General features: G+C 53.5%; 1 protein-coding gene across 2 annotated transcripts in view; it reads left to right on the top strand.

The window, feature by feature from the left end:
* CCDC33 (coiled-coil domain containing 33) overlaps window positions 1-14,464 on the top strand; it is a 106,931-nt gene extending 92,467 nt beyond the window's left edge. For both annotated transcript variants that reach the window (XM_070498166.1, XM_070498165.1), the window contains 8 exons: window positions 7,953-8,118; window positions 8,390-8,478; window positions 8,703-8,834; window positions 8,928-9,018; window positions 9,829-9,995; window positions 11,060-11,146; window positions 11,902-12,015; window positions 12,841-14,464. In XM_070498166.1, the coding sequence (XP_070354267.1) occupies window positions 7,953-8,118; window positions 8,390-8,478; window positions 8,703-8,834; window positions 8,928-9,018; window positions 9,829-9,995; window positions 11,060-11,146; window positions 11,902-12,015; window positions 12,841-12,948 (954 nt within the window). In that variant the 3' untranslated portion in view covers window positions 12,949-14,464. The remainder of the gene's footprint in view (window positions 1-7,952; window positions 8,119-8,389; window positions 8,479-8,702; window positions 8,835-8,927; window positions 9,019-9,828; window positions 9,996-11,059; window positions 11,147-11,901; window positions 12,016-12,840) is intronic.
* Window positions 14,465-14,538: the final 74 nt, after the last annotated feature.

The raw sequence follows: 14,538 nt of genomic DNA, 5'->3' as shown, positions 1-14,538 counted from the left end.
CAGTGTCTCCTCTGCCCAGAGAGCCCTCTCCCCACCCCCAGATAATACCTCCTCATCCTCAAGAGTCAGCTCAGATTATCACCTCTGCTAAGAAGCCTTCTCAGACCCCCAGGCTCAGTTAAGAGCCTCCTCTGTGCTCCCCTCTGGCATGGGCACTTCCTGCCATCCCCTCCACGTAGATAGGAGACTGCTGCAGGCAGGGGCAGTCTGGGCTTCTCTGTGCTCTTTTGCCCCAGCATGGCACAGACCTGGCACACTGTGGTGCTCAGCAAGTGTTGTTTGACTGGCTGTTTACTGCTTCCAGCCTATGCTTTATAACTAGTCTCTGTGACCTTGGGCACACTGCTGTTCTTCCTGGCCTCAGTTTCCCCATCTGTGCAATGGGGGTCTAGGGGCCCTTCTGATTAACAGAGTTGGTAGTGGCTGCAGGTGTGTTTGCACTTCCCCGCTGGGATGAGGTGCCTTGGATTCCACCATAAGAACTTCCTGAGGGAGACGGGAGTAAGCACTGCCCTCTCCAGGGTTCTGAGGAAGATCACCACCACCCCTCGCCCTTAATCCATGGTAAGGAGGCAAGAGCGTGCTGGCCTCTGTTTCTGTAAAATGGGAACAGTCAGATAATCATACTTTCTGTACATGGTATCCACGGCTATTGTGAAAATAATTTTTTTTTAAAAAAGCCTCCGAAGGGGGCTGGCCCCGTGGCCGAGTGGTTAAGTTCGCGCGCTCCGCTGCAGGCGGCCCAGTGTTTCGTTGGTTCGAATCCTGGGCGCGGACATGACACTGCTCATCAAACCACGCTGAGGCAGCGTCCCACATACCACAACTAGAAGGACCCACAACGAAGAATATACAACTATGTACCGGGGGTGCTTTGGGGAGAAAAAGGAAAAAATAAAATCTTTAAAAAAAAAAAAAAGCCTCCAAAGGTGGTGCAGGGACAGGAGTTGGCGTCTCCAGGCACGCTATGTGCCAGGGCCCGGGCTGGCCCTCCCCACCCCCTCGCTCCATAGTCACCCCTGAGGTGGGGCTATTTTCCCATCCCACGGATGAGGACAGAGGCTCTCAGCACAGATGCCACCCTTTCAGAGCCAGAGAAGAGGTGTTGGTGTGGCAAAGGCCACCAGCGATCAGTGGCAGGGGGCTGATTCAAACCTAGGGCCACCTGACGCTTCTCACCTCAGCAGACTAAGAGTGAGGGTCCTGGTGGGGGTGTCAGTGGGTGAGAGGTGTAGTGGGCACTCAGGGTCAGGCACAGGTGGAGTCAATGTCCCCAGAGGATATGCTAGCCCAGAGAGGAGGGGGAAGAGGCTGACATCCTGCTCGTCCACCCCCACAGTGGGCTGGGAACTGGGGAGAAGGGGGGGCAGGTGTGCAGGAATCTGGAGCATGGTGTCCTGTGTGTTCTCAAGGCTGGGCTGTGACGCAGAGTGTGGCCCTGAGTGGGGAACCCAGCCCAGGCTGCGGGGAGAGGTCAGGGCTGCAGCCTCCCTGCCCAGCTGTGTTGCCCAAGGTCACTGCTCAGCTGGGGAGGTGGGTGAAGCTGAGGAGTGTGATCAGGCCTGCCACCTTTCTGGGTCTCATGGACAGAGGGTGCTGGCCAGAGTAGAGACTGAGGGGGGTAAGCTAGAGCCAGAGTCCCTCTCCATCCCTCGGGGAGACCTCACCCTTGGAGAGCAGCCAGGCTGGGGGTGGTGGAAGGGCCTGTGGAAGGTGTAGAGAGCTAATGCTCATGGGTAGAGTCCTGACGAAGCACTCTTCCTTTGTTCAGCAGGGACCCTGGCTGAGGCAAGGTCACCCCATTTCGTCTGGAGCCACGCTCTCCCTCCGTCTCTTTTCTCTTGCTCTGGGCCTCGGCTTTCTTTATCTGTCAAGGGAGGGATGTTAAGAACAGAGCTTTGCTCCCACCTAGGACTGCTGAGATGAAGAACAATGGGATCTTAGAAAGGATGAACCCCTGAATGAGAAGAGGGGGTAATCAGACCCATGGGGTAAGCCAAGGGTCTCGTAGCCCCTTCCCTGGGACTCCCTCAATGCATGCGTACACACGTGCACACTAATGCACACATGCATCATCAGTCCTCATGCAATTAAAAATTGCTGAGTGGACTATAAAAGGACAAAGTTTAGGTAGTGGGAGTGTGGGGGCATTCTCTGCAGATAGTTGGCGTGAGCGGAGGTGTGAAGAGGGGAGTAGGAGTGTGAGCTGGAGGGGAAGGGCTGGGTCCACGTGCCTGAGGAGGTGGCTTGCAAGAGGCCTTGAATGCAGGCTTCAGACCTTGCCTCTGAGTTGATGCCGAGCCTAGAGGAAGCTGGTCCAAGGTGCTCACTCTGACCATGGCCATGAAGCACTCAACCCTCTGCCCGCACACACACAGACACCAGCATCCAGCAGGCTTCTTCCCTGCAAGAAGGAGAAGCTGGTGAGCCAGCAATGGAATCAGGCCTGCTCTTTCAAATATGCTTTCTCACTGCGTTGGGCCAGGTGTAGCTGGGGACAGTGAGATGAGTCTACACACCCACCTCTCCTGACACAGGGAGACCTGGGCATGTCTGGCTCCCTGAGGAGCAGACAGGGGAACCCCTTCTTCTACCGCCACCTCAAGGCAGCCTTGGCCTCAGGGACGAAGGGAGAATGGCACCTTGGGACATCAGATGGACATTGCTACCTATGCTGGCCACCTCCTCCAGCAGTGCCCTTCGATTTCTTTAGACAGGTTTAGCTCAAAGGCAAGGCAGGACCTCATTCTTCTTCCCTCTAGCTGAAGCCTCCAGCCTTCCTCAATCATGTAAGTGCAAAGAGCACAGGTTTTAAGGCACAAAGGTTTAGAGCACAAAGAGCGCAGGTTTAGAGTCTGTGTTCGGATGCTAGCTCCATGTTTGCGGCAGTGTGTGACCTTGGGCACGTCACTGAACCACTTTGGGTCTTTTAGGGTATTCTGAGGCATCAAAGGTCATTGACAAGGATGAGTGTGTGTGCCTGCTCATTCTCAGACGGCCCTGCTGGGGAGGCAGAGCAGAATCCACACAGCCCTCCAGGACAGGGCTGGAGCAGGCTCCCAGAAGGAAGAGGCTGTGAGGAAGGCTCGGGAGCTGTGGGAGCATCCAAAACTCAGGGCCAAAAAGAACCTATTATTGCTGAGAGCTGGGAGGGTCCCCAGAGAAGAATGGCAGTGCGGAGGCTTCATGTACTTAACCAAACTTGAGCCAGGATTTCAGGGTTTTTTAAAATTCTTTAAATGTTTTAAACTTGTTTGTGTGAAGTGCAGCACCCATTCAGGCAAAACATAAATGTATTCACTGCGATGAGTTACCACAACGCGAACACACACGGGTAACCCTGACAGGTCCCACAGGTCAAGAGGTGCAGCATTGCCAGCATCCCAGAAGCTCCCTCATGTCTCCCCATCACTCCCCCACCTCCAAAATGGATCTTATACTCTGACTTCTGACTCTATTGATTAATTTTACCTGTTTTGCTGTTTTTTTTTAAAGATTGGCACCTGAGCTAACAACTGTTGCCAATCTTCTTTTTTGTTTTTATTGCTTTTTCTCCCCAAATCCCCCCAGTAAGTAGTTGTATATTTTAGTTGTGGGTCCTTCTAGTTGTGCTATGTGGGACGCCGCCTCAGTGTGGCCTGACATGCGGTGCCATGTCCACACCCAGGATCTGAACTGGCGAAACCCTGGGCTGCCACAGCAGAGCGCACAACCAACCACCCAGCCACGGGGCCAGCCCCATAAGTTTGCCTGTTTTTGAAGCAAATCTGTATTGCATCATAGAGCAGGTATTTTGTGTCGGATTCTTTTTCTTACTATTTGAGTGATTCCTCCATGTGGTTTCATGTAGCTGTTCATTCGTTTTTACTGCTGTCTGGTATTCCATTGTATGAGTGGATCTCATCATTCTATTGTAGTGGGCATTTGTGTTATTTCCAGTTGGGGATTATTGCAAATAATGCTGCTAGGAATGTTCTTGTACCTGCTTCTTGGTGCATTCACACATGCGTTTTTGTTGGATATATACTCAGGAGTATAATTGCTGGGTCATAGGCTCTGTATACATACCACTTTAATAGCATCCAGCATCCAAGCAGTTCTGCAAAGTGATGGTGACACTTCCCTTGCCCCTGGCAGTGAATAAGTGTGCTGCTTATCCCACACCCTCACCAGCATTTGGTATGGTCAGGATGGTTTTGTTTCTGTTTTAGTCATTCTAATGGGTGTATCACTATCTCATTGTGGCTTTAAACGACTGGTGAGAGTGGACATCAATTCAGATACTTATCGACTTATTTCGTCAAGTGCCCAGTTCATATGTCTTGTGTGGTCTCTCTTTTTCTTATTGATTTGTCAGAGTTTTTATATCTGCATATGAGTCCACCTCTGTTGTGTGTATTACAAATATCTGCTCCTACTCGTTTTGTCCATTCACCCCCGTAATGATGTCTTTTCATGAACAGAAGTTCCTCATTTAAATGTACCCAACTTATCAATTCTTTCCATTCTGGTTTGTGCTTTTTTGTGTTCTGTTTTTAAAAACCTTTCCCAACAGCAAGTTCATAAAGATGTTCTTATCCTTGTCTTCTAGAAGCCTTATTGTTTTACCTTTTACATTCAGATCTACAATCCGCTGGAATTTATTTTGAGTTATGGTGTGTGGTAGAAGTCCTTCCCTTTTTTCTGTATAGATATAAAAACAATGCAGCACCGTTTATCAAGTTAGTCCTTTCCCTGCTGCCCTGTAACCGTCTTTGTCATAAATTGCCTGTGTGTGTGTGGGTGTGTTTCAGGGCTATCTGTTCTGTTTCTTTGATCTGTTTATCAATCTTTGCACCAATATCACCCTGTCTTAATTACTGTAGCTTTATCGGAAGTCTTGATGGCTGATAGAGAAAGTCTTCCCACCTGTTTCTCTTCAAAATTATTTTGGCTATACTTGCCCTTTTTATTCCTCACACATTATAGAATCAGCTTGTCTATTTTTACACATAACACTAAGTGTCATGATTTTGATTGAGAGTGCCTTGAATCTATAAATCAATTTAGAGAACAACTAACTCGTTAAATATTGTATCTTTCAATCCATGAACATGGTATGGCCCTCAATGTATTTATGTTTAAATTATTTTTAATTAGATGACTAATATATAGATACATTCTTATTAAAAATGCAAAAATTATGGGCCAGCCCGGTGGCACAGCAGTTAAGTGCACATGTTCCACTTGGGCAGCCTGGGGTTCGCCGGTTCGGATCCCAGGTGCGGACATGGCACCGCTTGGCAAGCCGTGCTGTGGTAGGCATCCCACATATAAAGTAGAGGAAGATGGGCACGGATGTGAGCTCAGCGCCAGTCTTCCTCAGCAAAAAGAGGAAGATTGGCAGCAGATGTTAGCTCAGGGATAATCTTCCTCAAAAAATAAAAAGAATAAATAAAGATTTGTTTAAAAATAAAAAGACAAAAATGCAAAAATTAGAGATGAAACGTGTTCCTTTCCCTTCCCAAACTCCACAACAGCCCCCGTTACTATATACCCCTATGCATGCACACACACATACGCACACGCACACACACACACCAGTTATGGATGGGATGATATGAACTTGCCACGTGCTTTTTCTATTTGACAATAGAGTGTGAACATCTCTCTGTGTCAGGACAATTGATCTAGGTTGTTCTTTGTGAGTGCCACCTGTAGTCCAGAGACTGAGCGTGCCCTAGTATAAGACTACAAACTGTGCTGCTGTCAGTATCCTTGAGGATGTTTTCTTGATTGTGTGTTCCTTTGAAAGATCACCCTAAAGCAAAGAAACTCATTTCGATAATGCTGTAATTGTTCCGAGCAGACAGATAAGAGCCTGAACTAGGCTGGGGAAGGAAAGAAGGGATGAATTTGCTTGTCTAAAATATCATGTGCTTCCTCTTGACAAACCCCTGTCAGTCATGGGGCTGCCATAAATCTTAAGATTTAGAGCACTGCAGACGAGGGGGCCAGGGAGCCCAGGGTGAGGACAGCAAGGAGGAAGAGGAAGGGGTCTGACCTGTTGACTAAAGCAGCCACTAGGACCTCAGCGGAATGGGACGAAAGCGGCTGCCTCCAGGTCATACCTGCCCCGGGCAGGTGCCTGAGCCAGCCCCTGCACACACAAGACTCTGAGCCTCACAGCAACCCCGGGCTTATCCTAGATGAGGAATCTGAGGCTCAGAAAGGTGAAGGGGCCTGTTTGAGCTCACTCAACAAGTCAGTGGCCAAACTGGGCTTCTGACTGCAGCCTGAGCACAAAGCCCGTGTGTGTGCAGTCTCCAGGCTGAGTCTCCTAGTTATCAGTGCTGCATGAGGACACCGGATGGGCAGATCTGGAGGAGCCAAGACCTGGGCCTCTACTGGGGCAGGTGCTGGGGAGATGGACCCAGCATTGGCACCAGTTAGAGGGAGTCTAGCCAAAAGGCTAGACAGTGGCAGGTGACAAGTGGTGTCTGAGGAGCCCCTGCTGTCTGGGAACCCATCCCCAAGAAGTCAGTGGCCCACCATGCAGCAGGTTGGAGGCGGTGGCTGGGAGCCAGGCCACATCTCCAGTCAACATGGCACCCAGGTGGGAACTGGGGGCAGAGCTCTACTTCCTGAGGATTTGGGAGCCTAGCTGGGGCCATGAGCCCCCACTCCTGTGTGCAAGGCCTCCACAGCCATAGGAAGGCCACAAGCCACCTGGCTCAGCAAACTCCTGCTGGCCTCACTTCCCTCCTCCCACTCCTCCCCACAACCTAGCTCCCACCTCCTCCTCCCTTGTGCACCTTCCTAGCTGCACATTTTGGGTCCCTCTTTTACATTTTGTGCTGTGTAGATTTAAGAAACTCCCTTTACAAAACTTTTGGTAAATAACATTAGAGAATTTCTGATTATAAAACAAATGCATATAACTATAGCCTATTAACTCTCCTATGCATACGTATGGGCAGACATGAATTTTTTTTTCCCAAATTGAGATCACACTGATAATTCTTTTTTGTAACCTGCCGTTATCACTTGTCAACATATTGTGAAGTTTGTGCGTGTAGGAGCATCATGGTAGGTTTGCACAGCGCTTAAGAACACAGATTCAAGTGCCAGCAGGCCTGGGTTTCAGGTCCTGGCTCTGCCACTCATCAGCTTTGTGACAGAGCACATTACTCACCTCTCTGGGCCTTGGTTTCTGTGTTGATAGAATGAGGTTAGTACCTCCCCTCCTAGGCTTGCTCTGAAGCTTAAATGAGGGAGGCCCTCAGAAGAAGGCCTGACCTAGAACAATGCTCGATGAATACCAGATATTAGGATCACTGTTACTTCTAACCTCATGACAGAGTCTGGCCCCCACCTCACGCCCTAGGTCTTGTAGCTGGACCCCGACTCTGACCCTGGGTCCTTATCTGGGTCCCCCAGGCCTATCCTGGGTCTCTTCATGACCCCTGGGCTGGTCAGGGGGCTAGTGCCTGGGGTCAGCTCCCAAGTGGCATTCAGTGGGATTTATGGGAGGTTCTTCCCTGGGTTCTCAGTGACATGAGAAAGCAGAGGGATTAGAAAAGGGGAAAAGGAAAAGGGAGAGGCAGAGAAGTGGCTCTGATCCAGCCTGGCCCTGGAAAGCTGGCCCTGATCCTTTCAAGTCTCCATTACTCGTGGGGTCCTCACCTGGTATCTGAGCCCTGGGTCCCCCTTAGTTGGCATCAGAGCAGGAGACATGGCCCCTGGAGAGAACATTGCTGTAGCTGCTCTCATGTGGCTGGAGGGGTGAACACAAAGTCATAACCCTCCCCCCCCACCACCACCAAGGAGTTGCTAAGACTTGGGGGCACAGCTTGGGGTCCACTCTGTTTGTTGGCCTTGGGGGTGACCCAGTGACTTTCAAGTGTGAGTACAGATGTGGGATGGGGCTCCAGTGGGGCTGGGGGCTCAGCTCTGAGCTCTGGGGTCCACAGGAGATGAACAACTACCGGCGGGCCATGCAGAAGATGGCAGAGGACATCCTGTCGCTACGGAAACAGGTCAGCACCCTGGAGGCAGAGAACCGCTTGCTGAGGAGCCACCTGACCCAGGAGGAGGTAGAAGAGGAGCAGGACAATGCTGACAAGGCCCAGAACCTAGGTGAGGGGGTATAGGCCACCAAGGGCGTCAGGGCCCCGCCTGAGCCCAGGCTCTGGATTGCAGGACAGGATGGTGGGGAGCCTTTCCCAGGTGCGCATGCTACTGGAAACAGGCTGGTGGGAGCTGGCTGGGTCTTCTCCGGGAGGGGAAACAGAGAATCCAGTCCTGTCTCAAGCCCAGGGCTGAGAGACACCTGCTCCCACCCCCCAACTGTGCTGATTTGAGCTGGGAGAAGCTCCTCCTTGAGCCAGCTCCCCACCACCACCACCAGTGTTCATGAAGCAGAAACTGCTGCTGAGTGAGCTGGACATGACGAAACTGAGGGACAAGGTGCAGCGTTTGCAGAATGAGCTGATTCGAGTGAGCTGGGGCTTGGGGGACAGGGAGTGTGGGAGCCTAGAGGAAGGGAGATAGAGTGGGAGCATCTGGAGAAGTGTCTGGGAGCAGAAGGGAGAGGGGCATAGAGGGATGGGAGGCCTGCTCAGTGGACGAGTCAGCAGAGGGGCCTGGGGTAGACTTTTGGGTCAAGGGTAACACCAAGGCACCCCTTCCTCCCCCCTGCCTCCTCCATCCCCCACCATCAGAAGAATGATCGAGAGAAGGAGCTGCTCCTCCTGTACCAGGCTCAGCAACCACAGGCTGTGCTGCTGAAGCGGTACCAGGACAAGCTGCAGAAGATGAAGATGCTGGAGGAGACCGTGCGGCACCAGGAAAAGGTAGGTGCAGAGGGGCCAGACCACCAGGACCTAGCCACAAGTGGGACAGTGCAGAGCCCCCAGGCCAGCCTAACCTCTGTGCTCTCCCTCCAGGTGATCGAGAAGATGGAGCACGTACTGGAAGACAAGCTGCGGGATAAGAACCAGCCCCCGCAGACCAGGCTGCAGGGAAAGCCCAACGTGGGTGAGTCAGTTTCCCTACATGGGTGAGTCTGCTCCCTGCCTTTTGTCCCATCCCTAGAGGCCTTTCCTTCCTGGAGCCTCCCAGTTTCAGGAGCACCTTCAAATTGGGGCAGAGGGGTGCTATTCCCCTCCTCATTCAGGCACTGAGGGCTCCCAGAGGTCCCTGATACTTTGGTTAAATCAATCATTTGTTTGCTCCATTGATGTTAACCATAGCTACCTAGAACTACCAATCAGAGGTGACTCTGATCAGCAGGAGAGAACCAGGTCTCACCCTATCAGGCCAGCCCAAGCAGAGGATTTCCCTGAGCCCATCTGTGCAGCCTCACCAGGGGCCCCTATGTGCCCAGCCCTGCGCTCAGCCTTCACTTTGTGGGGGCGTTGGTGGCGGGTGTTTCTGAAGGCCTTTAGAAAACAGCAAAAGCTGGGCTCACCTTTCAGGAACAGTGAGATCATCCTGGAGCCAGATGAGAGATGAGAAGGCAATCTAGGGAGGGGAAACAGGCAAGGTAAAGGCCCAGGGAGTGACAGTGCCAAGAGCAGAGAAGGAAGGAAAGATAGAGAAGTGAAGAGCTGAAATAGACCCGGGACAAATGGTGAGGGAGTAGTCAGGGAGAACACTGGGATCAGACTCTAAAGAGCCTAGAATGACTGCCTGAGGAGTGTGGACCTGATCCCACTGGCAGTAGGCAACCATTGAAGGCTTGGGAGCAGAGGAGGGGCAGAATGGAGCAAAATGCTGGGGCAGATCTGGCCAGGGACATGGAGGCAGGAAAGCCCATCTCAGGAACATCTGTGGCCATGTTCACAGCCTTCCCCATGCTCTCAGCCTCTGGCCTTCCCCCTGGTCCTACGGGAGAGAACCTACCTGCTGACCTTTACTCAGTGCTGCTGGCGGAAAACTCAAGGTTGCGGGCAGAGCTGGATAAGAGCCGCCACCACTCGGCCCCCATTATTCTGCAACAGCAGGCTCTGCCGGTAAGAGCCACCAGCACAGGCCTGGCTTGGGCCTGCGTGCACAGGCCACCGGGGGCCCAGCAATCACTCACAGCACAATCCGAGCTGAAGACCAAGACTAGGAGTTAGGCTTCCCAGGGTCTCCAGTGTGCCTCGAGTCTCCTGGAGTGCCAGCTCTCAGCCTTGCTCTTTTCTCCTGGGGCACTCACATGGGTCTGAAAGCTTTACCCTCATCTAGCATCCTGGGAGAAAGCAAGCCCTTAACTGGCCTTTGACCCTTGAACCCTGGCCCTTTTTGCCACCTGGCTGGCCTGCACTTGGAGTCCATATGGGCCTCTCAGAACTCCCTTCTGGAGCATCCCCTGGGATTGGTACAGCCTTGGAGAGCCCCTTTCCCCCATCCCAGGTGGACCCCAGGGAGTTGGGAGCAAGAGGAGGCCTCGCAGAGAGGCTACAGGAGACAGATGGTCCAGCCCAGTCCATGTGCACAGGGACCCTGCCTGCGCAGGTGGGTGCCCCAGGCCCCAGAAATTCCCTGGCCCCACTCCACTTCCAAGGCTGCTACAGGCGTTCCTGCTTTATGCAAACCCCAAGACAGGACACATGGAATTACAGAAGAGGGGTGAGCAGGGCCTCAGGAGCTCTTCTCTTCACCCCAGGACTCCCAGGAGGTGAGTTCTGTTTGAAAGCACACCTGATGCATGGACATCCAGGTAAAGTGTGGGGCATGGGGAGACCCTTGCTTCACAAACAGATTCTTCACTTTACAAGAAGACTCCGAGTTCAAGATTCTTTTCTGTGCACTTATGAGTGTTCCCTAGTACATTTTACATTTAAAAATTGATGTGCAAAAACTTCATATACCCCAAATCTGTGGGGAGGACAGCTGTGAAGAAAGCACACGCCGTGCCAGGGGTGAACTCCTTCGGGAAGAGGGTTCCGCCCTGGGTCTGAAGCTCTGTATCAAGGAGCTAAGTCTGGAACTCAGACCGGGCTGGTTTCTGCTCAGCATCTCGTGGCCTCCTGAGCTCACACAGCCGCAGCCCCCAGCTGGGCCCATGTGTGAGTTTCTGCTCTGCCCACAGGATCTCCTTGCAAGCACCTCAGACAAGTTTAACCTCCTGGCCAAGCTGGAACGAGCTCAGAGCCGGATCCTGTCCCTGGAGAGCCAGGTAGGTGAGATGAAGGAATAATCAGGCTGGACAGGCTCACCATGCAACCCATGACCAGGGTCAGAGCTCAGAGTGTGGCCAGGGTCAGGCTCAGTGTGTGAGCAGGGTCGGGGCTAAGTGTGTGAGCAGGGTCGAGACTCAGTGTGTGAGCAGGGTCGAGGCTCTGTGTGTGAGCAGGGTCGGGGCTCAGTGTGTGAGCAGGGTCAGGGCTCAGTGTGTGAGCAGGGTCGGGGCTCTGTGTGTGAGCAGAATCATGGCTCAGTGTGTGAGCAGGATTGGGACTCAGTGTGTGGGCAGGGTCATGGCTCACTGTGTGAGCAGGCTCAGGGCTCAGTGTGTGAGCAGCGTCGGGGCTCAGTGTGTGAGCAGGGTCATGGCTCAGTGTGTGAGCAGGTTGGGGCTCAGTGTGTGAGCAGGGTCGGGGCTCAGTGTGTGAGCAGGGTCATGGCTCAGTGTGTGAGCAGCGTTGGGGCTCAGTGTGTGAGCAGGGTCGGGGTTCAGCGTGGACTCAGGGTCGGGGCTCAGTATGTTGTTGGAACTCAGAGAAAGTCCGTCTGTGTCCTCATCAGACTGTCACTTGTCTCTTCGCCACCCACCCCTGCCACCCCTCAGGTCTCTTGGGGAGGCAGCAAGCCCACATTGCCCAGGGTTTTCCTTTCTGCCCCAAGAGTGGGCTCAGGCTCTGGTCATCCCGGCTTTCAGGGATGGGCCCTGCTGCCCTGCCATTCCCCCTCTGTCCCTTCCTGTGTCTGCAGTTAGAGGACTCAGCTCGACGCTGGGGACGAGAGAAGCAGGACTTGGCCACACGGCTGCAGGAGCAAGAGTATGGCTTGGGACACCCCTCAAACCCCAGCATCACAGGCCTTCCCGTAAGTGATCCCTTTGTAGGGCTGACAGCCGCCCCACCCCCAAGTCCCTGGGCCTTGAGAAAAACTGTCCAGGGAGGCCAGCTCCTCTACTGCAGTCAGGAGTCCTGGGCTCAGCTTCCATTCTGTTTCCAACAGAAGCCTTTGTCCTCCCTCAATTCCCCACCTGTCTAAGGAGAATAGAAAACCCTGCCAAGATCACCTCTTCCCCATGGGTAGGCCTGAGAATCAAGGAGGAGAAGCTGGGGATGAAGGGTTGTCCACACGGGCATTTCTGGAACACTCTGGCACTGGTTGTACTTTAGGATTGGATTTGCTCATGGGCAGAGTAGCTGCGGCCCCCACCCAACTCCTCAGTGCCTAAAATTCTCCCGTGAGCACACTCTTCTTGGGCAACTGCGATGCTGCAGACCTGCCGGGGATAGGAGCATGTTGCCAGAGAGAAACATTGCCAGCTTCCCAGAAACAAACAGGCCTGTTCACAACTGCCCTTCAGCTCAGCCCCAGGCCACCCAGCCCCTCAAAGCAAAAACCCTGATTGCTCTTGCTCTTGAGCCATCAGTCCTCTGCTCCTCTCCAGGCTCCTGAGAAGGATCGGGGACTGACAGGGAACACAGGGCTGCCTTTGCAAACTCACCTGCTGAGCCCTGGGGACTCTTAGAGAAGCTGGGTATGACCTGCTGTGGTTAAATGGGTTTGGAAATCTTTGAGAAGTTGCCCCCTGGGGTTTGGATCCTCTGAGGCATGGCTTGCTAGGCAAGATGCACTTCAATGGGTCACCCCTGGGGGCAGGGACGTACTCACCTCACCTTGCTTTGGACACCACAGAACCCCTCGACCCACTCTAAGGACAACAGGCGACCCTCAAAGCTGGACCCCTTGATGCCCAGCTCAGAGACCAAGCTCAACACGCCCTCGAACTCCCGGAAGACCTGAGTCCCAGCAGACCTGAGTACTACAACAGGCCTCTCTCTGTGTGTTGGAGTCTCATCCCCACCCTCTAAGATGACTTTATTAAATGCTGTAGGTCAGTGAGCACTCGCCTTTTTCCTAGAGAAGGGCAGCCTGGGGGGCCCAGCTTCTCCTTCCAGACCCTACTCTAGGCCTGGGCCCTCTGTTGCAGCCCTATAGCCTCCTGCCTGGAGGAGCTATCATCTTTGGAGAGCCAAAGGCCATAGTGGACCCAGGAAGGAGGGGAGAAGAGGCCTCCCAAAGCAGAAGCCAGGGAGACAAGCCCCTTCCGGATCTCTGGAAAAAATGAGACCACCCAAGGCCAACTCTGGTGGGAGCCTGAGAGGCTTTCCACTTGCCCCCAAATCTATCACATCTGAAATCCATTCTTTCAAATTTGGTTTATCTGTTTCTTGAGAAGGGGAAGACTTGAAGCCTGCCTGTGGCAATCAGTTGCATATTAGTGTGAAGTGCCCCATTAACCAGGGCTAGGCTGAGCTGGCAGTGTTGTGTCCAAATGTAGCCAGGGACAGGAAAGCAGATGGGGCCAGGAGAAGGACCCTCCACTGAGAGTCAGGTTGCCTGGGTTCTAGCTATGGGCATGCTGTGTGACCTTGAGTGACTCAAATAACTTCTCTGGGCTTCAGTTTCCCCATCTGTCCCATGCAGAGCTTGACTTCTTTGATGGTAAGGCCCTTTCCAGCTCTAAAATTTCTGAGTCAAAGATGACTCAGGCCTGAAGAAGAGAAGGGAAGCAGGAAGGAGAGAGAAAGATGACAAGGAAGAGGATTGTGTGATAGGGAAAAGCAGAAAGGCTCCAAGAGTGGACTCAGAACCTGCTGATCCTGGTTGAAGAGGCCAAGCTGGCTGGGCGGGCCTAGATCCCTGTCTGCCTGCAGGACGTGGACTTGGGTAGCCGAGGACCAGGAAGGACCAGGCACCTGATTGAGACAGGAGTTATGGGGCTCAGAGGGGATTAAGGGGGCTTAAATTGGGATGGGTGTGAGGTAGCCAAATAACACACCAGAGACTCTGCCGCAGTCTCCCTGCCTCCTGCCCAGAGCCTGGACAAGGGGGTATCTCCCCTGGGGCAGGAAGCTGAGGACTGGGGAATCCCAGAGAGAAGGGTCCGGCAGGGTGGAGGAAGCATGCTGGCCTCTCGTCCCTGGGTCAGCCACCTCATACCAGCCCCTTACCCACAGGCCTCCGCCCTGGCGGTGCCCGAGACTCTGGCTGGACCTTGGCAGGAAGTCCTCCTGACCCCACAGGGAACTCCCTGCATGAGCCTCACCCCTGATAGGTGGGCCTGCCCAAAAGCCAAGACTGGCCCACCCCTCGCAGGCCGCCCTGTTCTCTCAGCAGAACCCGCCAGGTCCTCTGTCCCTCCACCTGCTGCCTGCTGCACGGTGGCAGTGGCCCCCCTGCTCTGCCTCACCCCCAGCCCCAGCAGCCGGGAGGTCCAGGCTACTGGCTCCGAAGCTGCTGTCGGGGGTGGGGGTCCCAGCAGAAATGGCTTCAATACGACTGCCTCGGGTCCCCCGTGCATGCTCAGATCCCTTGTTGACGCGGCTCAGG

Source organism: Equus asinus, chromosome 2, assembly GCF_041296235.1.
Source record: "Equus asinus isolate D_3611 breed Donkey chromosome 2, EquAss-T2T_v2, whole genome shotgun sequence".
Lineage (NCBI taxonomy): Eukaryota > Metazoa > Chordata > Mammalia > Perissodactyla > Equidae > Equus > Equus asinus.
This window is presented reverse-complemented; position numbering and strand designations above follow the sequence as displayed.